Source organism: Mchenga conophoros, linkage group LG18 (assembly GCF_057382185.1).
Source record: "Mchenga conophoros isolate Kocher_MC1m ecotype Shallow Benthic linkage group LG18, M_conophoros_male_GT1.1, whole genome shotgun sequence".
Lineage (NCBI taxonomy): Eukaryota > Metazoa > Chordata > Actinopteri > Cichliformes > Cichlidae > Mchenga > Mchenga conophoros.
The window spans coordinates 19,873,688-19,900,987 of NC_140543.1; the positions used below are offsets into that span (position 1 = coordinate 19,873,688).

The 27,300-nt window shown below is 41.7% G+C and overlaps 1 protein-coding gene across 4 annotated transcripts; it reads left to right on the forward strand.

Moving 5' to 3' along the window:
* The first annotated feature begins 1,949 nt into the window (after positions 1 to 1,949).
* On the forward strand, positions 1,950 to 27,142 carry kif1ab (kinesin family member 1Ab). 4 transcript variants are annotated; one of them, XM_085256087.1, is made up of 49 exons: positions 1,950 to 2,300; positions 3,379 to 3,550; positions 7,181 to 7,254; positions 7,493 to 7,672; positions 7,793 to 7,861; positions 8,118 to 8,296; positions 8,379 to 8,490; positions 8,790 to 8,867; positions 9,930 to 9,995; positions 10,090 to 10,107; positions 10,193 to 10,271; positions 10,364 to 10,442; positions 10,779 to 10,921; positions 11,092 to 11,130; positions 12,193 to 12,392; positions 12,588 to 12,667; positions 13,518 to 13,593; positions 13,697 to 13,776; positions 13,871 to 13,977; positions 14,060 to 14,143; positions 14,278 to 14,458; positions 14,546 to 14,618; positions 14,724 to 14,814; positions 14,901 to 15,049; positions 15,465 to 15,643; positions 15,825 to 15,962; positions 16,046 to 16,164; positions 16,274 to 16,359; positions 16,494 to 16,629; positions 16,767 to 16,950; positions 17,284 to 17,374; positions 17,526 to 17,644; positions 17,730 to 17,785; positions 18,027 to 18,135; positions 18,255 to 18,321; positions 18,418 to 18,502; positions 18,601 to 18,706; positions 18,828 to 18,851; positions 18,962 to 19,076; positions 19,161 to 19,294; positions 19,584 to 19,645; positions 19,740 to 19,885; positions 21,010 to 21,198; positions 21,328 to 21,399; positions 22,066 to 22,175; positions 22,800 to 22,919; positions 23,051 to 23,243; positions 23,350 to 23,468; positions 23,715 to 27,142. In XM_085256087.1, exons 2-49 carry the CDS (start codon positions 3,445 to 3,447, stop codon positions 23,770 to 23,772), a joined length of 5,160 nt encoding a protein of 1,719 aa, XP_085112213.1. In that variant the 5' UTR covers positions 1,950 to 2,300; positions 3,379 to 3,444; the 3' UTR covers positions 23,773 to 27,142. The 4 variants fall into 4 exon arrangements, with proteins under 4 accessions (XP_085112213.1, XP_085112211.1, XP_085112210.1 ...); XM_085256085.1 differs by having other exon boundaries at positions 12,262 to 12,392; XM_085256084.1 differs by lacking the exon at positions 11,092 to 11,130.
* Positions 27,143 to 27,300: the final 158 nt, after the last annotated feature.

Sequence of the window (27,300 nt, forward strand, 5' to 3'; positions counted from 1 at the left end):
GTCAACAGACAGCACATGTGTGAGCATGTTTGTGATTCTGGCCCAAATGGAACCTCATAGGTAAACAAGATGATGTACAAACAAGAAAATAGAATTAAAGTTTCACTCAATGGACAATGATTCATCTGATAAATGACCAGCACTGACAGACAGTCTCTTGAAACAGACTCAGATTGTTCCAAATAAAATCCAGTCACATGTTCAGCTGACAAATTATAGGTATGTAAAGATTATTGAGGCACAAATATCGAACCTCTTTCAGAAAGTTACATAAACTGTGAGACGTCTCTGCACCATCGTGACCATTTCAGAGCCACTGGAGCTGAAGCTTTGCCTTAAAGGCATTTCTGACATCCTGGCATGAATACTGTGGCAAGAAACAGGAGATAATTTAGTTATAAAAACACAACTAACTAACTATAAGAAATTATTTGTCAGCATGTCAGTATGGATGAGTGACAGTGTATGTGGAAATGGAAAGAAAGAACCCCGGCTGACAACGCTATTCAGTGGAGCCAATCAATTACAGGCAAATATGTGATTTGCGTGCCCAGACGTGCAAACACACACCCACGTGTCTAGTTTGCTATCCTCCAGTAAACTCCTGCAGGACAAAGTGCAGCATATCCAAAACAGACAATTAGACCCATGATTTTCTAACATTGTAGTGGAACAATACTGACAGACACTGACATGCGGTTTCTGCCACTTTTAGCTGCTGTGTAAATTAGCATTTTGTCCCAAACTGGAGTGCAAAAGTTATGGTCCAAATGAAGGACGCTGGAGGCAAACTTAACAACAAAAACAAAAAAATCATATATGAGGCCGTAAACACAGCACAAAATAGAGAACACAGAAAAAACAAAGCAATAAACAGACAAACACAGGAGATCACAGAGTGACTCAATCACAGAGAGAGGCACAAGACACTGAGACAAGGGAAGACAGGACTATTTATACACAGAGCGTGATTAGGGAAGTGCTGAGGGAACCAGCACAAGTGCGGACAATGGAGGAGGAGTTGGAACAGGTGGTGACCAGGGCGTGATGGTTCTGCAGTGATGTTACCTGCTTGTTTTCTGACTTCCTGGTTTTTATAAATCCTAAATTTGCAGTGATTTTTCTGCACACCTCATTTACCATTGTAGTCTGATTGAGCAGAGAAGAGATGGTATTATTGTGGAGTAGAAACTAAAAGAATTGTAAGCAAGGCACAAGAGACAGCTATCTAATAAAATAAAACAAAACTGGAAATGACCCAAAAGATAACTAATAAGCATAAACGCGAGAAACTAACACCTAATGTAGCGACTACAGGAAAACAAACAAAATGTCGCTGAGAGTTCGAGGTTGGGTTTTGTTGACTTTGTCTGACACGCTGCCAAAAAAATACACACAAAAAATAACACAAAAATGATTTATTCAATGAAATTCAACTCATAATAATGTGCACAAAATATATTCAAAATAATCACAGCAACCAAAATGAAATAGTGGTGAACAAAAAAATATGGACACACCCAGGAGTCTATATAACTCCACCCTTTTGACCTGGTACCTTCTTACCAGCCTGAGAACAAAGAACATAACAGAAAGTCATCCAATCCTCCCATTAATCACTCCATCTGTCAAATCTACCAAATTACCACTGTCAGATGCTTTGGTGAATAGAGACTTCCTTTACATTCGTCTGTTTGTTTCGTTGTACAATTTCTGCTCAACTTTCATGTAAATTTTGTGCTTGAGTCGAGCTTCGTGTCTGATTTGTGTCTCTCCAAACCTCCAGACTCACGCTTTGTCAGTCATATTTGCGTCTCTGAGCTCTCTCCTCTCCATCTCCTCTCCTCTCCTCTCCTCCTGTGCTGCATCGCTTTGCCTCGTGGCCGCCCGCCACTGATGATGCTGAAGCTGATGTCATCACCGCCTCCCAGCATCCCTGGCACAGCTGCACCGCCATTTTCCCTGCTTTCAGACTGCCTGACGGACAGACTGACGGCCGGCCGTCAGAGCATCCCGCACCCATCCTCCTGTTTATCCGTGCGGCACCCCGCTCCTCCCTCCACACCACTCCAAGTCTCCCACTCTTTTCTAACTGACGCACCGCTGCTGAAGCTGAGGCACGGCGGATTATCCATGTATGGGTGCGTGAGGGGAAATGATGCTGTAGGCTAACCAAAGGATAGAGCGAAGGACCAAAAAAGCTGCAGAGGAGAATCGGAGGAGGCACCAGAGGATCCTGCCGCTGTTTTGAATGGGAAGGGGGATCCACCATTTGCGGCTGTCGAGTCTGAGTTGCTGAGGTAAGACACGGCGTGTTTTTTCAGGGCAATAATGGGTGTCACGCCTCGGTGAGGACAGGGTATTTTTGCGTGTTGGTCATTTCGAGGCTTTTGTGCGCTTAAGAGACGCTGCGTCAGGGTGTTTGGGGTATGATTCTGTGTTTAAAAAAACAGTCAAAAAACACAAATCTGCCATCTTACTGAGTGAATTGGACGAGCAAAGGCGTTGATAAAGGCTGGGACTGTCATGTAAGCTGTAATAATGTGTGCTGACCTCCTTTCTGACGCAGTCTGGGATGAATTGGTGTCTGAGCTGTGTATGTTTACGCGGCCTGTCGTCGAGGTGCGGCAGGCACAGCAAGATGGAGGAGACATTATTTACATGGCTTAGGAAATATCCAGGAAATGTCATCGGTTAAAATTCTTCTCATCCTCAAATTTATAACGTATCAATAATGGCTTATTGTTTGGATGTTAAGCAAGATTTCCCCCCTTGTTGATCGACGGGGGCTTGGATGTGACGGTGGATGTGCGGTGTGCTGTCTGGAAGCAATGATACGTTTATGAATTATTGTAAATTAGCTCATTAACTAAGAAAAAAAATTGTAGGGGTTAGGAAGAAAAAAAAGGAATATCGAGCTTATTTTGGAAGGCGCAGTGAGAAGCGCCTCATATTTCAGGGTTGTGCATTATTTTCATTGATTTGAAGCAGTCAGGCCTTCATCCATGGCGGTGTTGCTGGCAGGGAATAAGCAGCCATTTTACTGTAGAATTGCAGAGACGCTGATGATCATCCTGCCAAATGTTGGTCCAGCCATTTAGTCAGTAGGAACTGGGTGTTTCTGCCTGAAGACAAACTGACTGTGATTCAGGGCCTAAAAATGGAAAATGGTGTCATGTGTATGTCTCAGCTGTTTGTGGCTAAGAAAGCTGCATCACCATTATTAAAAAAACAAAATGACAAAAAAACAAGTCAGAAATATTAAAAGATAATGTTTAATTCCTGGATTAAATTCTATAATATGGAGTCTTAATGATTTATGGTGTCACATGTGCTGTCACTGCTAATGAACTCCTCTGTCATTGTCTACCTGTGCAGGTGCCAGGTGCGCACTGGCCACGGGGATCTCCAGCTCTTCTGCTCACTCACACGTAGACCTGCAACATGGCGGGGGCTTCCGTGAAGGTAGCGGTGAGGGTCCGACCCTTCAACTCCAGAGAGATCGGGAAGGAGAGCAAGTGCATCATTCAGATGTCTGGGAACACCACGAGTGAGTATACGAGAGTTCAGCTGGTAGCGCCGAGACTTCTCAGTGAAGATTTAGTCAGACTGACTTTAATGTTTGAGAGTTTAATTATGCCTTTTAACTGAGAGAGGTGCTTAAAATGTAGTTATTGTGCAAACTTATAAAGTCGATTTACACATTTCAAGGTTAAAAATAATCCTTATTTATCTTACACTAGGTGTCAGTTTATCTGCTTTCTGAAACTACACATTTTAGCTCATTTGCCTTAAAACCAGCCTGTTAGGTCTGAGCCATCATAACCCTAACTCTATGAATATATAATTTGTTTGTCTGTGTGTGTTCTCCCCAGTCTTGGCAATCAAGTAAAAAAAACCAAACAAACCCAAAACAGTTCTTCTAACTGACAGCCATCCAAAACTATTCACATTTGTTCCAGAAGAGTCATTTTTCTTTTCTCCAAAATACAGAATTAGGGTTGGGTGCACGCTTGACTCATCACCAATGATAATGTAGATCTCGGAGGGTTAAGTCCACCCTCCCTTTTAACCCAGCTTTCTTCTGATTGGCTGCCCCTCGCAAATAAAAGGTTGGAACAGCAAGTGGATAAAGTATCTTTGCTCACAGCCTGTGATGACCAAATCCAGACTATCCCCTTTCAATGACATCATACAGAACCAAGAGTAAAAAAAACTCTCAGCTCTGGTGCTCTTTATTTGAAACTGTATCCACACGAGCATCCAGCCATGTAAGAGAATATGTATGACCAAAAAAATAGGTAAAAGCATTAAAGACCCACTTTACTGAGGATCTAACACTGAATATGTTAACCCAGTGGCACTGCTTTAATTGAAGTTTACCTCTATTACTTAATTATTCATTTCGTCATTGACATTTTGATTAATTAACTTTATAGTTCTCTTTAAAAAAATAAATAAATCAAAGCCCTCAGGTGTAGGTGTAGAAATGCAGCATGAGGTGGAAACTTAAACCTGTGGTTCACTTAGACTGAAAAGCACCAGAGAAGCACTGTGATGTGCATTTAATCTTTAAAGAAGAACGCCAACTTAGCTTTTCATTGTGGAACAATAAGTGTGTGTTTTAAGGAAAGGTAAGTGGCCTTTTTTGTGGAAAAAAAGACAAATTATTATTAATTGCAGAATATTTACATGTGTTCTGTCTAAAAGATCAGTCGACTGAAAGCTCTATACTATATAACCACCAACTTTAAGTCAAGTTGTGTACTTTTTCAGGACAAAATGCAAACAGAATACTTGGAAAAATGCTGCAATCTCTAAAACAAAAATCCCTTAATGTAAGAGATTAAAAGAAGCGTTCAGCATTTCTGACTAGTTTGTATGAGGTGTTTATGGAGCATTTTTGTTCTGTTTGTGCTTCAGAATAACAGGCTTTATGTAAATGTAGGCATAATTAATAACAAGAAGAATATTGAATATTCATTTTTAATTGGCCAGTAGGATAAGGCTGTTCTTAGCTTCTTAATTTTACAGTAAACTGATTATATAGCGCTCTATTTTTAAAACAGACAGAGCATATGACACGTGTTTATGTGAATAATTACAGCAATTCGATTCAGTGATTACGAGGTTGCGTCTGAGGTGCTTCACTGAAAGTCTGAGTTGTGTTTAAAGTGATCCTCTGATGCTGTTTTGGTCTCATTTCTGTGACCCACTTTGAAGCATTTTTAGTGTTTCACCTCGTCTCGCGGGCCGCATTGTCCTGCGGCGGTATAACAGCGGGCAGGGAGGCATGCAGCATTTTGGCAGCTCGAGACGGAAACAAAAGCTTCAGTCAGGCCTGAAACCCGTCAGTGTGTGTAGGATGTAGCGACAGCCGCGGCTCTCTTCTCTCATCATACGAGCTGCATGGACCAACAAGGGCCCGTTGTTCTGGTCGAGTCCAGACCCGAGGTCAGCTGATGTAAGGGTGCAGGAGAGAGCAGGCGCATGTCAGCCTGCTGTGTCTGTTTTTAATGACCTCATTAAAAGCCAGAAGATTCAGGCTTGCATTACTTCAGCTCGGTAACTTCACATGTATCGAGTGCTAAGAGCCTTCGCTCCTCTTAACAGGACTGCTTCACTGACGCTGCTGCTTTATTGAACTCGTCCACAAGGGGTGATACGGTTTATTTAATTTGCGGCCAGAAGAGCAGCTGCTCCTCCTTAGAAAAGAGAGCTGTGGTGTATAATTGCAAAAGCTGTTATTGAGCAGAACTGTAAATCCTATCTGATCCAGAATGTTCTCATTTTTTGTGTTTTTTGGTAAATATAATTCAAAGTGATAGAAAAAAATATGCTTACTGGACACTTTACTAGTACCAAGTTGTTGTCAGAACTGCCTTAATGGCCTGTGGCATATATTCAGCAAACTGCTGGAAACATTTCTCAGGAATTTTGGTGCCTGTTGACACGGGCCAAGGAAATATCCCCCACAACTTTATATCTCCAGCAACCTGAGTCAGGTGTATCCATGCTTTCATGTTGTTTATGTCAAATTCTGACCCTACCATCAGAATGCGGATATCGAGACTCATCAGACCAGGAAACGTTTTTCCAACCTTCAATGGTAACAATTGTCCCATTTTGGTGCACTCAGTTTTCTGTTAAGCTGACAGAAATGGAAACCAGTGCAGTCTTCTGCTTTTGCAGCCCATCTGCTTCAAGGTTCCCCATCTAACCTTCCATTCAGAAATACTCTTCTGCATACCTTGGTTGTTACAAGCTTTTATTTGAGTTACTGTTGCCTTCCTATCAGCTCGAAGCAGTCTGGCCATTTCCCTCTTTGACCCTTGCCATTCACTGAATATTTTCTATGTTCTGGGCCATTCTTTGTAAACTTGGGGACGATTGTGCGGGAAAATCCCTGGAGATCAGCAGTTTCTGAAATACTCGCACCAGCCTGTCTACCAACAACAATGCCACATTCAAAGTCACCTAAATAACCTTTCTTCCCAATTTTGATACTCAATTTGAACTGCAGCAGGTCATCTTGTCTACAGACATAATTGAGTTGCTGCCATGTGACTGAGTGATTAGATATTTGCATTAATGAACAGCTAAACACGTGTTTCTAATAAAATGGCCAGTGAGTATGCATGTTAATGTAAAATGAAGGTTTTAAACAAAACCTTTGTTTATAATAAGAACTGGATTGTAATTATCCGTGAAATATGCATAAAAAAAGACCAGTAAATAATACAAATGATAAGGCAGGAGTTGAACTAACTGTGGGGGAAACACACACACACACACACACACACACACACACACACACACACACACACACACACACACACACACACACACACACACACACACACACACAAACATTAGATGGATCATTATTGGACACACTGCTCTGGGTGGAAACAATCATAAAAATAAATAAAAGAAGAAAATCAAAGCAAACCCACGAGCATTTAAACACAGCATGCATACAGAGTGTGGGTACGCGACAAAATTAACCGGTCACAAAGACTGTGTGATAAAATACTGATATAGATTCATAGCAGATATGAAATGTTTCACAGTTTCCTTCTGGCTTACTGTATGTAAACTAAAAAAGCCAGATAAGGAAGACAGAATGAAGAACATTCAGCTTTCGATGCTTCTAACTGATCTGTTTTGATCTTTTTAGCAATCTTGAATCCAAAACAGCCGAAAGAAAACAAGAGCTTCAACTTTGACTTTTCCTACTGGTCACACACCACGGTGAGTCTTACAGCTTTCATCAAAGGAAATACATCTGCATTAGAATATAGAAGGCTCTGCTCTTAAACAAGTCCCCAGTGACTAATCCCTCTAACTTTTCTTTTCTTTTTTTTTTTGCCTGCAGCACACTGTTTGATATTTAATGTGTGTTAGAATAATGAATATTCATGCTATTAAAAAATGCTAATTTTCAAACCCCCCCCTCTTCGTTATCACTCCGCTATCTCCATGTCTGCAGCCTGAGGACGTCAACTATGCCTCCCAGATGCAGGTGTACAGAGACATCGGAGAGGAGATGCTGCTCCACGCCTTTGAAGGCTACAATGTGTGTATATTTGCATACGGGCAGACGGGTGCAGGCAAAAGCTACACCATGATGGGCCGACAGGAAAAAGACCAGCAGGGAATCATTCCTCTGGTAAAGCAGGAAGCAGTTTTAAATACAGTTTAATGAAAGACAATTTTGTGCCGATTTGACTCCAACACAGAAGTTTGAAGTCCTTAAGTTGTAAAGTGACAGTGGCATTTTGTTTTCTAGCTGTGCGAGGACCTTTTCACCAAGATCAATGACAGCAATAATGACAACAGCATGTCCTACTCAGTGGAGGTGAGTCATGCTAAACTCTGATATGCCTTTTGGCAGGCTTTCCTGTTTGCATTTAAAGAAATTTTTTTCAGGTAGTTTGGCTGAAACATGTGAAACAGAAGCAGGTTATATTGGAATTGTGTTGTTTTATCAGATAGTCAGAAGCTAATTCATTCATTTTTAATCTTATATTGTTCCTGTAGCAGCAAGTCACTTATTATAACGAATTAATTAGTCATTAAACATCTTTTATGACTGCCTTCTCTTCTCCCTGCAGGTGAGTTACATGGAGATCTACTGTGAGCGTGTGCGTGACCTGCTGAATCCCAAAAACAAAGGAAACCTGCGTGTCAGAGAGCACCCGCTGATGGGACCTTATGTTGAAGATCTATCAAAGCTAGCCGTCACCTCCTACAATGACATCCAGGACCTGATGGATTCTGGAAACAAGGCCAGGTAAAAAATTTAAGATCAGTTGTTTAGATTTGATAATTGTTATTTTTAAAAACCCATGAGCATGTATTTTTCTTTTTTTCAGGACTGTGGCTGCTACCAACATGAACGAGACAAGCAGCCGCTCCCACGCCGTCTTCAACATTATCTTCACTCAGAAGAAACACGACATGGAGACGGACAACACGTCAGAGAAGGTCCGGTGCAAATCACCCACAAACGAAGATTTTATTTTTCCATTCTTCTGACTACAAACAAATCAATAAGGAGAGTTGAGGCAGAAATGATTTTATGACGTTTTATGGCCTGTTAGGAGGCCGCGTATGCGGTGCTGCTATCTGTTGAACGTGTTTCTGTATTGACTGGTAAACCACACTTTACTGCCAGCTCTCCTTTTCAGCTCCGGGTGGATTGTGTTTGCTGCGGTGGATATTTAGTCCTTTTCAGAGAGGGTGAATTATTTTGAAAAAAAAAATAAAAATTATTGTCTTCTTAGGTCAGCAAGATCAGTTTGGTTGACTTGGCTGGCAGCGAGAGAGCAGACTCAACTGGAGCTAAAGGAACAAGGCTGAAGGTGAGATGATGTTGCTGTTTCAGTGCTATGCAATGGCAAGCAAGTCTTTTCTTGAAGAAGTTGTTCATTTTCATCTAATTTCTCTAAATATTTGTAAAATTTGACAAAATAAGTATTTAATATTCCCTTTCAGGGGGTTTAATGGTTTTACAAATGATTTTGAGTATTTCATTACAGATTGTAAGGTTAAAATGTATTTTATAATCTTCTAAAACAAAGGGCACACCAAGAAAAACACAATAAGTAACGCACCACAAATGTAAACATTGTGGAAGAAAATGATCATGGAAAAGTAAAAAATGAATAAATACACAAGGATAAAGAAGCAAAGTAAAAAACTGATTGAAAAGCTCATTGCCTATATTTTAAAACAGACTCCACAGTTTTCTACAACAAAATAAGAAACATAATTTAAAGTTGAACTCATAAATATGCACTGATTGGTACCTAATTACATCTTTCAACAAACTGATCCATTTTCATAAACGTAGAATTAATAATACATAGCAGCGGGTGCTGATTTTGGACACGGCCACGTTGCTTACTCTGAACTCTCTACTCAGATTAGCTGTGGTTCTTTGAGCCCCGTTCTCCATTTGTCCGTAATGGCTTCAGCTTCATTCTTCCCCGACTCAGATGTCCCATCCTGAGCCTCTCCATCCTGCAACAATTTGCCAACTTCAATTGGAGTCTTCTATATACTCATCTCTCAACCTTATCTAGCTAGCTCATGTTATAGCAGCATTTATATAAAAAAATAGTATAAACAATATGTGTCACTATACACCCAGGCCTGTTGCCATTGTTTAGTGCAGCATTTTACATTGATTTCATTTGGGGGTCAAATTTACTCCGCCATTGGTTCAAGGTATAAATGATTGAACGCCCCAATCAATTTCATCTTCTTTTGAGTTACATGACTTTTAAAATGCCAAATGAGTAAAAAAGACTCCTTTGGTGGTTTTAGTGCTAATTTGAAGTAATATATCTAAAATGTACTCATGATTAGATGGAAAAATACATGAAATGGCTGATTTCTATATTTTGTGTGTGTGTTTGCAGGAAGGAGCAAATATCAACAAATCCTTGACCACTCTGGGAAAAGTGATTTCTGCTCTGGCTGAACTGGTATGAACTTTTACACTTTGCTAAAAATCTTACTTTAAAATCCTATTTTGTGTGTTTCAATTACAAATGCTGGTGTTTCTTCTTCTCTTTTTAGGACTCTGCACCAAACAAGGTTAGTATACAGCGGCACGCAGGGTATATGGAGCATCTTTTTTTAGGGTAAACTTCAAATATTATTGTGATTCCTTTGTTGATAGAACAAGAAAAAGAAGAAGGTGGAGAGTTTCATTCCCTACAGAGACTCGGTGCTCACATGGCTGCTGAGGGAGAACTTAGGTATGCAAATGCAACCAGAAAAAAAGAGGTTTCAGCATAAGAAAAAGATTTTCTGTGTTAGTTAATGAAATATATTTGTGTATCTGTTTTAGGAGGAAACTCTCGCACAGCCATGGTGGCTGCCCTTAGCCCTGCTGATATTAACTATGATGAAACCCTAAGTACCCTTCGGTAAGGAAAATATATTAAAGCTCTGTTTTTGGGATCATTAAATTTGACGTTTTTCACTATAAATGCATTTTAAAGCTAAAGTCACACTGTCATACTGCAGGGTCAAGCAAATAAATAGAAGTGCTGATTAGATTAGATTTTAAACTCTGCATACATCTGCAGAAAAGTGGAGTTCATGTCGCTCTGTCGGGTAAAACCATTAATGGACACTTCACAAACGTATTTTTCTGTTCAACCAGCTGTGAGACACCATCCTCACTTATATTTCATATTATCTGCTCACTGTTATTCGGTACAGAGAGGCTGAGGAATGATAACTTATCGACCACCTTTTAGGTACGCCGATCGTGCCAAACAGATCCGCTGTAACGCCGTGATCAACGAGGACCCCAACAACCGGCTGGTGCGCGAGCTGAAAGAGGAGGTGGCTCGTCTCAAAGACCTGTTGTACGCACAGGGCCTAGGTGACATCATCGAGAGTGAGTGTCACAGCAGCTCACGCACACGTGGCACACACGTGCACAGGAAGCTGGTAGTTAAAAGCTTTTGTGCAGGTTATGTTTTTTCTCTCAGTACATTGAAGACAGAGGATTAACTTGGGATGTGAGCGCCACTCTCACACAGTCTCTTCTCTCCTCTGTCCTATCAGCGTATCGCTGCACTGGTCCTGTCATCACTGGTTTGAAATGTGTGTATAACTGTAGCAAGCCTGCGCTTTGCAGCTAAAAAGAAATGAATCCCGAGCCGACTTTCCTCCTCCACCACACCAGAGACCAAACTAACAATCCTGAGAGAGTGTACATGGAGTCAGACGATGCACAATTGATTAAAAAAATAAAACGAACTTTACAGAACAACTAAAATTATCTTTGTAGTTAAATCTTGTTAAAGCTGTAATCCATTGGCTAAGAGAAAAAAATGGCCTCCTTTCTTTTTTCCATGGTGTTACATGTTTCTTTTACTCCCCAAACCTCGAAATACTTTTAGCCACAAAAGTATGTGACCCCACAGTGATACTTTGTTTAAGAGATGCCGATAGGAGAACAGCGGAAACTGTCAGATTCAGGGTTGTCTTGAATCTTGCTGTTATTTAACAAGATTAGTGACCATGGAAGAAAGGACTGACTGAGAGGATGCCATTTTAGATTGTGTTTTGCAGTCTGGTCCTCTGTGTGTGGAGCTGCTGCATTCGATGCTCTGAGTCAGGTGCTTAGAGGCCTGCACCGCCGGGATCTTTGCTACAAACGCTGTGCTAAACAGCTTAAAAACATCAGTTCTTCTTTCACGAAAATAAAAATCAACACTCTATATTTGGTCCTCATGCATTGTAGTGATGTATCTATTATTTTTTTGAGTACACTTTGTCCTAACCATGCTTGCTTGCGAGCTTGTTGTGTGTGTTTGTGTGCAGTTCAGTGTCAGAAAAGAAAATCCCTCTGGTATTTAGCATTCAGTCTCTGACATTGTATGCCGTGTCAGTTTGAGTTGCTCTCTTTTTTTCTCCGTCTGCGATGGCTTTGGAAAGCAAATACGTCTGCTTCTTTGATCCATTATTTGAGCTTTCTCTTCTTTTTTTGTTACCCTCCCTGTTGTTCCCTTATTTTATTTTTTTTCCTTTTAAATCCGTATCCCTGCGTGGTCCTCTCAATCCTTGATGTCTTTCCTTGAATACCTTGCGTCTGCTCCTACCTTCCTTCCTTCCTTCCTTCCTTCCTTGCTTTCTTCCATGCAACGCCTCTCTTTCTGGCAGACCTGTGCGATTACAAGAACTTTGTGAATAATCGCCAGGCTGTCAATCAAAGGGGTGATCTCTCCACAGTGACCCATGCCATGACGGGAATGAGCCCCTCACCCTCGCTCTCAGCCCTATCCAGTCGAGCCGGCTCCATCAGCAACCTCCACGATCGCATCTTTAGCCCGGCCAGTGAGGAAGCCATTGAAAGGCTCAAGGTAGGAAAAAATAGGGGATGACGATGCATAGATAGAAAAAGTTCACCGGAGCAAAAGTGGATCTGGGTTGTGTGAGTGGGAATGAAGGGAGGAGAGGGGCTTAGGCATTTGGTGGGAAGACTCCTTGATGAATACGAGAATGAGCAGAGGTAATACTTCCATTTTGAGAGCAGGCTGTTTCTCCATCACCAACAGGAAACCGAGAAAATCATCGCAGAGCTCAATGAGACATGGGAAGAGAAGCTGCGCCGTACTGAGGCCATCCGTATGGAGAGGTTTGTCCAAGCTCTTTATGCTGTTTGATATCCACGAATGCAAAACCACCTGAAATTATCATTAAATTTAACATTTGCGTATCTGCCTGGCTTTTCAAGGCAGTGCACCTACAAGTAAAAAATCAATTGTCCATTTTTGATTGGACTTATTTCAAGGACATGTTACGGCAGTGCGTATGAGTGTGGCAAATTACACATTTTCCTAATGAGCAAAAAATCTCTGTTTTGATGCCAGGAGGCAGCACAGATTGTTGTGTCGGGAATGCATCTCGTGTAAATATCTACCAAATCAAATTGCCTAAATTTCTTTTTTATTATACATTGTGGAATTTTCAATAGAAGTTCACAATGTTTTTGGCCATATGACAAAAGCAAAACTAATTATTACACCATGAGATTGAGATCTCTGAAAGCTTTTAGTGAAATTTCCCGTTCATATCCCTCTGAGGATGAATTTCTCTCACTGGCAAGTGATCCAAACGTCCTTCCTCACAACTGAAAAATAGTTCCAACATTAAGGCTGTATTGACATCGTTCCTGAAGGAGGTGCTTATACAAGTCAAATGTGTTTGTATAGCATTATCAAGCATAATTCAGATTGTTTTACAGAGGACTACAGACATGACATGATGTGCTTTTACCCAAAGTTTTGCAAATCATGGAACTCATCGATTACAAAAAACAAAGAAGCACATGAAAAGTGTGAGATTTTATACAGTTTGTATAAGGAACACAAAACATTATGCATTGCATGGATAGACTGTCAGTTTAATGAAATAAAAAGAAATAGCATTATTGTAAATTTCCATCTGAGTTCATGGATTGACTCCAACTCTGATTAACTCTGTAGAGAGGCACTGTTGGCTGAGATGGGCGTTGCCATGAGAGAAGATGGAGGCACAGTCGGCGTCTTCTCCCCCAAAAAGGTACAGGTCCTCAGTCTGTGCCACGCACTTGCCAAACAACTTCTCAACCTCTTGAACGATCAGACCAAACTCACACAAACACTGAAACATATTTCTCTTTCAGACGCCTCATCTGGTGAACCTCAACGAGGACCCACTGATGTCCGAGTGTCTGCTCTATTACATCAAAGACGGCATAACCAAGTAAAGAGTTCTATAAGTTCAATTTGACATGAAATCCATCCGGATACTGTGCAGTTTTTAGTAATTTCGATATATGTTTTTAATCTTCCTTCAGGGTTGGCCGTGAAAATGCCAAAACTCGCCAAGACATTGTTCTTAGTGGCCATTTTATCAAGGATGAACACTGCACCTTCAGCAGCACCACTGGCCCTCAGGGAGAAGGTAAAGTCTCTCCCTGTAGACAAATCTGCTAAAAAGATCCGTCTTTCCAGTCACACGTACATTTAACGCTTTTCTGCAACAGGATGCGTCATTCTCGAGCCGTGTGAGGGAGCAGAGACTTATGTCAATGGCAAGAGAGTGACCTCACCTATTGTCCTGAGGTCTGGTAAGTATTAGATTGTCTTTGATTTTCTAATAAATTTGGCAAGTCCTGAAATATGTGTCTATTTAAGCAGCGGTGTAATTTTTAATGCTTGAGTCAAATGTTTCAACATTCATGCTTCCTGCTGCATCTTTAAGGAAATCGCATCATCATGGGCAAGAGCCACGTGTTCCGCTTCAACGACCCCGAGCAGGCTCGTCTGGAGCGGGAGAGGACGCCGTGCGCCGAGACACCCGTGGAGCCCGTCGACTGGGCCTTTGCTCAGCGAGAGCTGCTGGAGAAACAAGGCATCGACATGAAGCAGGAGATGGAGCAGAGGTGGGTGTGGTCGCATGACTTGTTTTAATGGTATGAATATATGTCTTGGGAAAGTTCCTTGGTGTTGATGAAAATGAAATGTTGCAGGCTTCAGGAGCTTGAGGATCAGTACCGCAAAGAACGAGAGGAAGCCAGCAACCTGCTGGAACAACAGCGGCTGGTGGGTGCTCGCATGATCGCCATCGATCATAAAAAGTACTAATCAGTTCTAGGTGTTATGTAAATCCGCACCTCCTCTTGATCTGTACTGCATGTTTTCTTCCAGGACTATGAGAGTAAACTGGAGGCCCTTCGGAAACAGGTGGACTCTCGGTACCTGGAGTCACCTGAGGAAGAGGAGGAGCCTGAAGAGGAAGGTGATACTATCACTTTAATTTTTTTTCTTTTAGTTTTGGCATCAGACTTTCATTTTATTCACATCAAGTTCTCGTGTACCCTCCAGTGCCGTGGACGAAGCGCGAGACCGAGCTGGCGCTGTGGGCTTTCAGAAAGTGGCGGTTCTATCAGTTCACGTCCCTCAGGGATCTGCTCTGGGGCAACGCCATCTTCCTCAAAGAGGCCAATGCAATCAGTGTGGAGCTGAAGAAGAAGGTTAGATTGTTGTAAGATATATGCTTTGGCAGTGCAATGATATTTTTTGTGCTATGTTTCATTGCACATTGTGTTAATTTTGTTGTAAACAAACAAAATGCAGGTCGTTGCTCTATGAGGTCTGAAAAACTCGAATTTTTCATTATTTCCCTGACTTTAAATATGTGTCTTGTACTCATTGACATTGACATTACTTTGCATGTTGTTATTATTAGTTATTTATTTTTAACTAATAAAAAAGGCACATGAAGGATTTAGGTCTTTGACAGATGTCATATGTGCAGTTAAAGTATTTAGAACAAATACTACAATTTCTCAGCTGTTCAATTTTCTCATTTTCGTTTTGGATTACTCAAATAACTGTGAGCTGCTGTTCTAGTCTAAATTATGATGCAATCTCGTGTTTTCTTCACAGGTGCAGTTCCAGTTTGTCCTCTTGACAGACACTCTCTATTCTCCGCTGCCCCCTGACCTGCTGCCTCCCAGTGAGGCTAAAGAGAGAGAGAGGCGACCGTTCCCTCGGACGATAGTGGCCGTCGAAGTGCAAGATCAAAAGAACGGAGCCACACATTACTGGACTCTGGAAAAACTGAGGTACTCAGAGGTTTTGAGAGTCTGGCTTGAAGCTCGTTTCACGGTCACAATTTAATGGTCATCCCTGTAGAAAACAGTGCAGTTCTTTTAATTCAAAGCACTGGTCAAAGTAGCTGACAGTTGATACACATGTCTGCATATCAGCAGATACTGACCTGTTGTTTTCTCCTGGCCCTTGTAGACAGAGGCTGGACCTGATGAGAGAAATGTATGATCGTGCTGCGGAGCTGCCCAGCAGCGCCGTGGAGGACTGTGACCACGCCCTGACAGGAGGCGACCCCTTCTACGACCGCTTCCCCTGGTTCCGTCTGGTCGGCAGGTCAGTAACATTCACAGATTTAAGTTCTTTTACTGCACAGTGAGGACGCCCACAAACCCATCATCACTTTCCCTCCTCCTCAGGGCTTTTGTGTATCTGAGTAACCTGCTGTATCCGGTCCCTCTGGTACATCGTGTGGCCATTGTAAGCGAGAAAGGAGAGGTGAAAGGCTTCCTTAGAGTGGCAGTGCAGGCCATCTCAGGTACAAATAAAAATTAGCTGTCAGATGCTGCACACGTCCTCTTGTGTTGTTTTGTCTTTCTGGAAATGCTTGTTAACTATACTGTTTGTGCTTTTGTGTCTCTATTTAGCTGATGAGGAGGCGCCTGATTACGGCTCTGGCGTGAGGCAGTCAGGCACCGCCAAGATCTCCTTTGAAGACAAACAGTTTGAGAAGGTACGTCTGGGCTGGTGTTGTGCAGCTGAGTCCTTCTTGTCAGATTAAAGTGGAAATTTGGAGCCTGAAAAAAGAAATTCTAGTGTTCTGCTTGTAAAAAGAGGCAAAAGCTGATGATTTTATGTTCTGTTTAGTTTCAGACTGAGTCGTGTCCCGCAAGTCTGTCGCACTCCAACACCTCACAGGAAGAGCTGCGAATTGTGGAGGGAGAAGGACAAAATGCTGAGACTGGAATCTCTGCAGATGAAGTTAACAACAACACCTGTGAAGGTGAGGGGAGGGCGACGACAGGGACATGGTGGTCTTACTAGAAATACCTCATGAACGGAAATATATTTCCTAGCTGGCACATCTAATGTCAAAATGTCAATGCGTTTCTGAGTCTCAGCTTCTTCTGTGCCACGCAGCCACACTGGATGCTCCTCTAAGCCCAGTAAAGAGTTTAGGTCTGGGTCTGGATCTTCCTCTGGACCTGTCTCCAGAGAAAGCGCTGTCCCACCTCAAGATCGGCAGCACTTTCACCTTCAGAGTTACCGTCTTACAGGCCTCGAGCATCTCTGCAGAGTACGCCGACATCTTCTGCCAGTTCAAGTAAGTTAAAGCAAAGTTCCTGGAGTAACATCGTCTACCTGATGTGAATTTCATTTAACAGTTCTCGCTGAATGCCTCTCCTAGTTCTCTCTTTTGTCTTTATGCAATTAGATACAAAGATTTTACAAATTTTACCTTACAGGTCACATGAATTAATGGTTAAACTCTAATCAAACTTAATGTATTTTCTAATTTACGGATTAAAGTCTTTGTCATTTGAGAAGCTGACAGTGAAATAATCTGTGCTGTTGTTAGCCAGATGCTTTGGGTGATATAATGTGTAGGAAAAACAAAAAGGCAGGTCAGCTGATGAAATGACTTCACTGTTTTCAGCTTCATCCACCGTCATGACGAAGCTTTCTCCACTGAGCCGCTGAAAAATACCGGCAGAGGGCCGCCACTGGGCTTCTACCATGTCCAAAATGTAAGCAGCATTAAACGCTTATATTAACAAAGACAACTGATTACCTACTGTTCACTTCCTCTTGTTATTTGACATATTATGTTAGCAGTCCATTTCTACAAACAGCTTTCTCAAGGGTTCATTCGAGTATTTTTCTCTCTGCCTCCGATAGATCACAGTGGAGGTGACCAAGTCCTTCACGGAGTACATCAAGACTCAGCCCATCGTCTTTGAGGTGTTTGGACACTATCAGAAACAGCCGTTCCCTCCACTCTGCAAAGATTTAATCAGGTCAGGAAGAAATCTGACCGGGTGACTTGAGATAATTTGATGGAAAAAAAGTTTTTCTCACAGTTTCATGTTGGGGTTTTTTCAGCCCACTGAGACCTTCCAGGAGGCAGTTCCCTCGGGTAATGCCGTTATCCAAACCAGGTTAGCAATGACATTTCAGCCACCACAATCTAACTTCTATACATTAATCTAATGATCAAAAAAAGGGGAAATTAATAAATGAATGAATGAATGAGTGCTCTGCAGGCTCCTCTGATTCTGCCTGTTTCCATTTTAATGAGATAATTATTTAATTCAATCATCTATCGATGATTACCGTGTGTGCTTGATTTAATATTCTTAGCAACAAATGAATGAATCTGCATCCTCTTCATTCATCCAGTGCCTGCCACCAAGCTCAACACTCTGACTCGCTCCACTGCGGGACCCTGTCACGCCAAATACGATCTCATGGTCTTCTTTGAGATCTGCGAGCTGGAAGCTAACGGAGAGTGAGTCCTGTCTGTTCCTGTTGCTGCTTAAATATGCAAAAGGGAAAGCATACACATGCATCTCACTTGTTATAATGTTATAATACGTGTCTAAAAATGGATTATCCCTCTGCCTCCAGTTATATCCCGGCTGTTGTTGACCACAGAGGTGGGATGCCCTGCCATGGGACGTTCCTTTTACATCAGGTCTGACCATGTTTACCTCTGCTGTCACACTGCTAAGTTCTTCATTTTAACCACTGAGAAACTAAATCCGCTCCTCATCTTCTTGCGACTCCACAGGGCATTCAGAGGAGGATCAGAGTCACAATTGCTCACGAAACAGGAAATGATATTGAGTGGAAAGAAGTGAAGGAGCTCGTTATTGGTGAGTACGATATACGTGGCCACGTTTGTCAGATTTTTGCAGGAAGAGCTCAAAAATCAAAAAAATGACCAGTCTAATTGTCACTTGTTTGCCCGCAGGTCGTATTCGAAACACGCCCGAGGCTGATGAGACCATCATAGACCCCAACATCCTTTCCCTCAACATCCTGACCTCTGGATACGTCTGGCCAAAACATGATGACAAGTAGGAATTTGTTTTTCCAGTCTTCCTTCAAAGCATTTTTCTCTTTGTTTGCTGAGTTGAAACTGTTGAAAGCTGGAGAGAAAGGTTCATAACTCACCTTATTTCTCTTTGTCAATCGCAGTGTCTCTCTGGGAGTTGATCACAGGTACCATGTTTTTCCATCTTTGTTTCTTAAAAACAACATGCAACAATGTCCATTTGTTCCTTAAGCTTTTCATGCAATGAAAGGCTAGATGCTGTTTTTCCTCTCTGTAGAACTTTCTACCGATTCGAGGCCGCATGGGACAGCTCCATGCACAACTCTCTGCTTCTGAACAGAGTCACACCCTATGGGGAGAAGATCTACATCACCCTCTCTACTTATCTAGAGGTGGGAGAGTGTTCGTGCATTGTTCTGCAAAATTGTAATTTTTTTTTTACTTTACTTTATTAATGTTTTGTATATTTGGGCTAGATGGAGAACTGTACTCAGCCGACAGTTATCACCAAAGACTTCTGCATGGTGTTTTACTCCCGTGACACAAAGCTGCCGGCATCCCGCTCCATCAGAAACCTCTTCAGCACCGGCTGCCTCCGGCCCTCTGAGAGGTACTGGATTAAGGATTTTAACTAGGGCTGTCAAACATAAGGATGGGGGGGGCCAAAAATGGTCTGACCAAGACTCCAATCCAGCCCACTGTACAGCTTTAAAAAAAAAAAGGATATTTTCTGTGACTTAATGAAAACTTTCTATTTAGAAAGTTGGGAGGCTGTGATTACACATTTATCATGTAGTTTCACTGGTTTGGCACCATTTCAGATCAAAGTTCTAGGTTGATGCATGCTTCAGAGTTTAAGATTTAAGTTTACGACAACCTGCTCTGCTTTCTCTCCTCAGTAACCGTGTCACTGGAGTCTATGAAATCACTCTCTGCCACGTGGCTGACAACGGAAGTCCAGGTGCAGAATAAAATATAAATCAATAATAAATGAAAATGGCAAAAACGTTTGTTTGTCCTTTGTCGTTCTAAATGCTTCTGTTCCCCTTCGTCAGGCATGCAGCGTCGTCGCAGGCGCGTGCTGGACACCTCGGTGGCTTACGTGAGAGGCGAGGAGAACCTGGCTGGATGGAGGCCCCGCAGTGACAGCCTCATCCTCGACCACCAGTGGGAGCTGGAGAAACTTAGCTTACTGCAGGAGGTCAGTGGAATTATTGGAATTATATTATAGTTTATTTTTACAGTGCTTACATCATAATAGTCTCTTATATCTTAGGTTTTTCTTTGGACATTGGATGCTTTTGCACTCTTTATAAGTCCAGTCCTGGTACCTCATCATTGTGACTGGAGTGGGTTTTTTTTGTTTAGTTTTTTAAGACTCTTAACCCGGAACTATGAATCATTCAAGCATAAAAAGCAACTAACCCAAGTGATAAACCGGTGTTTACATATATTAGACAACTTAGGAAAGAAATAATTATAATATTTGTGTCTTTAGGCATTTTGTTACTAGCAGCCAGTAACAGAAGCACTTCATTTGTTCCCATCTCTTTAGTTGATAGCAAGAAAAATCCCAAAGATAACATGGTTTCACAGGTATGAAGTTGTATTTTGCACCAATAAGATTAATTCCAGGGGGCCACAGTAAAACTTGGGGTTGTGTGCAGTGTGCCCGTAAAACATTTTGAGGAAACTGGACATGTGGAGGCCAGAAAAAAAAGAAATGTCAGGCATAAAAACTATCTACAGCAAATGAACAGTGAAAGTCAGAAAGTCATGCCCTTATGAAATATGAAAAAACCAGCAAAACCATTCTTAATGAAGGGAAATCTGGTAACAGATCTCGTAGAGCGATGAATCCAGATTAGACATTTGTGGTTCAAGTTGTCGTCAAAATGTGTGCAGGAGATCAGGAGAGAGGGACAACACTGAGTGTCTACAGCCATCTGTAAAACACAGTGGAGGCTCTGTCATTGTTTGGTGCTGAATCTCATCCAGTGGTGTTGGAGATCTTGTTAAAACTGATGGAATTATGAACTCAGAGAAGCACCATCAGATTTTCATCCACCATGCAATACCATCTGATTGGCAACAGTTTCATCATTCAGCACAGGATAGATCCCAGACCTCAATGTTATTGAAGGGGATCATCTTGACAATAGAGCAAGAGCCAGCCAACATCCAAAGAAGAGCTTTGAATATCCTTCAAGAAGCCTGGAGAACTATTCCCGAAGATTAGTGAAACGACTGCCTACTTGACATGTGCTAAATAAACTCCTGTTGGACTTTGTCTTTCAAGTGAAATTCCCTTACATTCTTCTAAAGGTGGAAAAGACCAGGCACTATTTGCTGCTGAGGGAGAAGCTGGAGGCGACTCTGCATGCGGGACAGGATGCACTCTACAAAAATGGCGACATCATCGACTTTGCAAAGAGTCCCGTCCTCAGCCACAGCCCCAGCAGCAGCCCCGCCCCCGACAGCCCCAACCAGAGGCAGAGGGAGCTGGCTGCTAAGGTGACTGCTGCTCCCCTCATCTCTATTTTACACCTCGGTTTATTAGAGATTTATTTTCTTTCTATTTTTACACACAGCTTCATTCAGCTTCATGCTTTTAAATTGTTTTTTATATTTTTCACTTTCCAGTGTCTGCGTCTGCTGATGCACACCTTCAACAGGGAGTACAGCCAGGTGAGCAGCAGTGCCAGTGAGAGCAAGGTGAGCCCCAGCCTAGGCCCTCTATAACCCAGTCCTTTAGTCCTTCTGAACCTAATGTTTACAGCCTTCACTAAATATTTAAGCCCCGCAGTCCTTCTTTCCAGTCACTCCCTCTGCTACATCTGTTCTCATTCTTTCATGTTTTTTAAACACTTCACGCTTCCTTGTTGCAAAGAATTTCATACTTTTCACCTCTCCTCTGTCTCTATAACCAGATGAAATGTTTAACCTGGCTTAAACATTACTCAGAGATAGTTGCTGGATAAAACATGCCTAATATGACAACCATTTCTTTCAGTACTGACTCAGGTCTACTGATTACTCTTTTACACCATGCATCCCCTCCTACTTTCCTCACCCCTCACTGTCCCTTCTTCTTAGACACTGTGAGGCTTCCACTTACTTAATAACTCTCCTGCATGTCCTCTTTAACATCAGCGAGGGGCTCTTAGACATACCGAGGATTTGTACCACAGTGCTGCTTCTGTAGTACATTGCTAGAAGATGACAAACTGATCAAGCTGTTCTCTGAATGCATGTCTGTGTCGTTTGTGCTTAATTGTTTGCTGGATTGTTTTGTCTTTGTTTGTCTCTCTTCTTGTCTTGCGTGTCCTTGCTGTTGCTCTGGTTTCTGTGTGTGCGTGCTTGCACATGTGTGCGTTTTAGCTTTCTGAGATGTCTGCGTCTCTGATGAGGGAGTCATCCTCTTCTACACTGAGCACGCTCACCCCGTCCTCGACCTGCCCCTCACTGGTGGAGGGACATTATGACATCAGGTGAGGAAAAAATGTCATTTTGAATACATCTTACTCGCTTTTTGGTGCTTTGTTCAGTGAGCAGTAAGTCTCATGTGGGGCCAGGTAGTATCAGTAAAAGCAAAATGCTGTTGTATTTTCTATAATGTGCAGAATTTGTTTTTTTAGAAACATTTATGTCCTCAGTTTTTTCAGTGTAGGCTCTTAGATTACGAATGGCAGGTGATGAAAACACCACAGAAGACTTTTTTTCTGTTTTTTCAACAGTCACAACATTTAGCACAACTATGCAAAATAATTACTGCACTGTAATAATTAGAATTCAGAAGAAGGTACGTACACACACTGGCCACTTTGCTAGGTACACCTGTTCGACTGCTCTTTAGGTTAAGTTTTTTTCAGGGAGGGGAAATTTTTTGAAGTTCAGCTTTGTAATTCATTCTCAACTGTCAGAAAAGTGCACGAAAGCTGCCCTGTAGATTTTCATAGGAAGTAACCTGCTTACAGAGATACACCTTGTTGTTTTGTTACACATTGCAAATGTGTTTTAAATCAGAACTAAGAAAAGGGGCTTGAAATGTTTTCTTTTGTGTCTTGACCGTTGCTCCCTTTTTGATGCAGTGTGAACATGTTTGCGTTGTCTAGACACACTGATCCCAGTTCTGGAGCATCCACACCGGACCTAGATCCGTACAGCCCCGTGGACAGAAAGAAAGTCCTCAGAGGATGCACCTTTGTTCCCGACATACAGGAGATTCGTGTCAGGTCAGATCACACTTGATACGTTTAATGCACCACCAGCTGCAATCACATGTTAGGAGATCCTCTGGATTATTTTCTTTAGTATTCAAATCGTAGGCCAGTTATTCATTTTGTATTTCTTTCAACATGCGCAGCCCTATTGTGTCAAAGAAGGGCTATTTGCACTTCCTGGAGCCTCACACCAGCGGCTGGGTGAGGCGTTTCGTGGTGGTGCGCCGGCCCTATGTGTACCTGTACCGCAGCGAGAGGGACAGCGTCGAGAGAGCCATCATCAACCTGTCATCTGCAAAGGTGGAATACAGTGAAGACAAACAGACGTTACTGCGGGTATGCTTCACTTCAGTCGTGAAACTCACTGCAGAAAAGACATATGACCATTTAACCGATAAATCTGAATGAGGTTTAGTAATCCCGGAGTATTTCCTGTCTTCAGACTCCCAACACGTTTGCTGTGTGCACCGAGCATCGTGGGATTCTGCTGCAGGCAGCCAATGACAAAGAGATGCATGACTGGCTGTATGCTTTTAACCCTCTGTTAGCAGGCACCATCAGGTGAGTGGTGGAGAATCTGTGAAGCATACAAATAGTTTACTATGAGTGAAAAGAGACCCAGAGTTTATATTTTGTCCACCTCCAAACACCCACACAAAGTTTTGACATTTTAATTATTCTGTTTTTTTCAGGAAATGGTCACTTATCCCCTAAAAATGAAACCTATTATTATAATTGCTTATTAGATGGTATTTTCCCCTTTATTTATCTTTCCTGCCTAACATATTCTTACTCTCCTTCTGTCAGGTCAAAGCTCTCCAGAAGAAAGTCGGTCCAGTCGTACCCATCGGCTCAGCGGATGTGAGAGTTGAAGGGGCCTGGCGAAAAACAGCGAACAAAACAATACAATCTAAAAGCTCAGCTCAACATCCTGCTTAATCGAGCATAGACCATATAGCAAACTTACACATAGAACCATTTAAATATCCCTCTATGTGATGACCGCCCCTGTCACTCACTCGCTCATCCACAAAGCCGACAAAAGCATTTTTTGCCGTCACCACCACACTAACCCTGCATGGTGTGCGCCCTTCCGACCTTTAGAAGAATTCCTAAGAAAATCTAACCACCCAAAACCCGTTACATAACTTACCTCTGCTGGGCGCTGGGACTAGTTCAGATTAGTTTTCATGTTTCCTGTAGATGTGTCATCTGTGAGGCTGCCAGTTTCCAGCAAAGACATAAGTCTCAGCTGTGAAACAGACATTGAACATCAACCATTAACGGCATCAAGTGAGGGGAGGGGTAAAAACATCTTATTGGATGTTTTCTCTGTGTAGGTGTGTTAAGTGCAGCGATGATAGCTCCATATCCATCCTCCATACATATAATGTACATAATAATGTACATTGGCTTGGTGCTCTGCAGCATAGAGTATTTGTTTCACTGAAGAGGTTTCAGATAGCAGAGATTCATCATTGCTGTTGCTCATCATTTTAACCTTGAAGTAGCATGAGGGGGGATCCAAGCTGTTGTTTCTGTGTCTTTTTTTAAGATCTGGTTCTATGAAAACACGAGATCGTTTGCTAGATTAGGACGGCCCGTTCAGGAGAGATAATACGTGTCCTCGCCTTGTTATTGATATGTGCTTCGTCCTTCCTTTATTATTATTTATATTGTTTTTTCTACATAACCCCTTGCAGGTATAACCCTGAAGGAAAATGTTTAATGTTGCTGTTGAAGCTGCACTGTATTTTATTGTGACAGGACCACTGACAGTTTTGTTGCATGGCACTTTATTGAGTTAATGTCTCGTACCATTTACTCTGTTATTTTAACCAAAGCGTTCTTTTGCTTTTTGTAATCGTTTCACTTACTGTGCATTTGTGTGCAAAGATAGTTATTTTATTTTATTTTATTTTAGTGGGATTTTAAATGAATAGTTTGACACTTTGGGAAAATACTTTTCCTGCTGAGACTCAGATGAGAAGACAAAAAGCGCACTTATGATCCTGAAGCCAGCAGATTTTTTTAGCCTAGCTTGGCAAAAAGGTAGGAAACAGAAAGCTTGGCTGTGGCCGTTAACAAAAAGGGAAAATAGCACGTCTGAAGCGAACTAAATAGGACTCGTTTAATGGGTGACTAAATCTTGCATAAAGAGCTGCAAGCATCATGGAGTAAAACGCAAATTAGTGAGCTTTAGAAGTGCTAGTAGGTGATTTTGTTGCTTGAGTTAATCAGTTTTCACACAATAAATCCACATTTCTGGCAAAAAACGGTGAATTTCCCAAAAGGTTACACTATTCTTTTAACCAATGAGTCGCACCAGATTTGATCTAATTGGGAGGACAACTGTACTGTGTGTGGTTGCCATTTTTATTTTTATGGATCAGCAGAGTTGCTCCGTTCGATAAGCTGACTTGTGAAGACTCCTCTTGTAGCTCAATAGAAAGGACAAAGTTATAATCGACCGTGGACCTTCAGTCTTTTTAGGGCGGTTGCTTCAAGTGGACGAGAGCGTTGTCCTAGCACCAGATAGTGCCTCCCTTTCTTCACCTCTCTTTTCTTTCTCTCCTTGATCCTTGTCTTTAGCATTAATGCTAAATAAAGTTACTCACATGCATTCATGATTAGCTTTTATGTAAAGTTATAGTAAATGCTATTAATCTTTGTTTTTTAAGTTTTCATTATGTATATCAATGTTTTGGAGAGTGAATATTATCAATGATCCTCTATAGCATATAGTTATTGCCTGTAACAGACTGTAAATGTTTCCTTTGACAGCAGTCTCCCTGCCAGCTTTTGTACCGTAGCTGCTCGGTATTTGACAGCCTGACGCTTGTGTCGGACATCGGTAAAGCATGACTGACTTGATGTTGTCATGACAAGGAATGGTTTGTAGGTCTTTAAAAAAAATCTATCGATAATGTTGCTTTGAAATCTAAAACATCTTTATCTTGTTATGCAAGAGTGACAACATTGGGTCAAATTTACCGAGTAGGCATATAATGCATTCAACACAGGCCTGGTCAGCCAGCCGGTCTGCCTGTCTCATTTCCATTTAAATGCTAATGATCAGTTTTCTACACTCTGTAAGCAGAATTTAGGACTTTGTGTGCCACAGGCCAGCCAACTTGTTGAGCAACACAGCCTAAATCATGTACAAGTTTGTAGAAAATCTGACTCTAGTTAAATTTTGCATTTTATTGCAGTTTTATTTTGCTTTTTTTTTTGCCACTTTGGGTTTTTTTTTTAATGTTACTTTGTCTGTAAACAAAGAGTTAATTGAGTTTATTTATTGTTGAATGTGTTGGGTAGAACATGTTGTCTGCTGGTACAGAAGACAAATGGAAAGTTTTATTTGTAAAATATCAAAGCATAAATTATGTTCTTGAAAATTAATGCACTTACGCACAAAGCATCTTTATTTAATATGATTTTTGTATTAAGCATTTAGAAAATCTAGAGGACTTAAAAAAAATATATATATATATACGTCAAGGTAGTCGATACACAAACACTGGCACATAACTTTCAAGGCTTCCAACCCTAACAGTTGAAGAGTGTCAGAAATACTTTGTGAGGTAGTTTTAGTGTGCCTTCCAGTGATTGTTGAACGGCACATTAGTCGATCGTTTTGTTTTTCTTTTCCTTTGGCTGTTTTAGCTGTCACAACTCTGGATCAAAGCATGCAGGTCCACTTATCTTCCGCTTTCCCCTCTCTCCTGCCTTACCGCTTGCTAATGACAACAGCTTTCCACTCCTGAAAGTGCTGCTTGTAAAGTATGTCATCCATGATCCCCGTAATGATTTACTGGAAACCTTCCTCTTGGCTCGTGTCTTGTATATAAATGGAGATTTCTGTGTTTGGGTCTCATTACACAGATGATATTAACTCTCTTTTACTCTGTATACCATGATGAATAAGAATAATTGACCTGCTGCTTGGTTAAGTGTCACTGCAGAGTACAGAGTGCGGATCAGGAAGCAGTTTCGGACCTCTCGGCTCAGTGTGAGTAAGACGGTCATCCTGGACTGGGTACGTGACCCCAAGTCTGTGCTCTTGCTTGGAGTTGCTTGACAGAAGCAGAAACAGGTCGCAGCCTGTGATAAAGTCTTAAACTCAGTGCTCACGTTTATCTTTTGAGTGTTCTGGAGTTCTTTCTCATGTCTGTGGACACATAACAAAAGTTGTCAAAAAAAGAATCAAGCAAATAAATAAATGTGTTGAAAAACGTGTCGGCATTTGAATCTTGTGTGTTTGATTGTTACCGTGCACAGTTTAAATCAATAGTTGAGTGTGGAGTTCCCCTGGGATCTATTCTTGGTCCCCTGATGATCTGGTTACAGTGTACTGTAGGAGATCATAACTACAGTGGTAACACTTCACTGT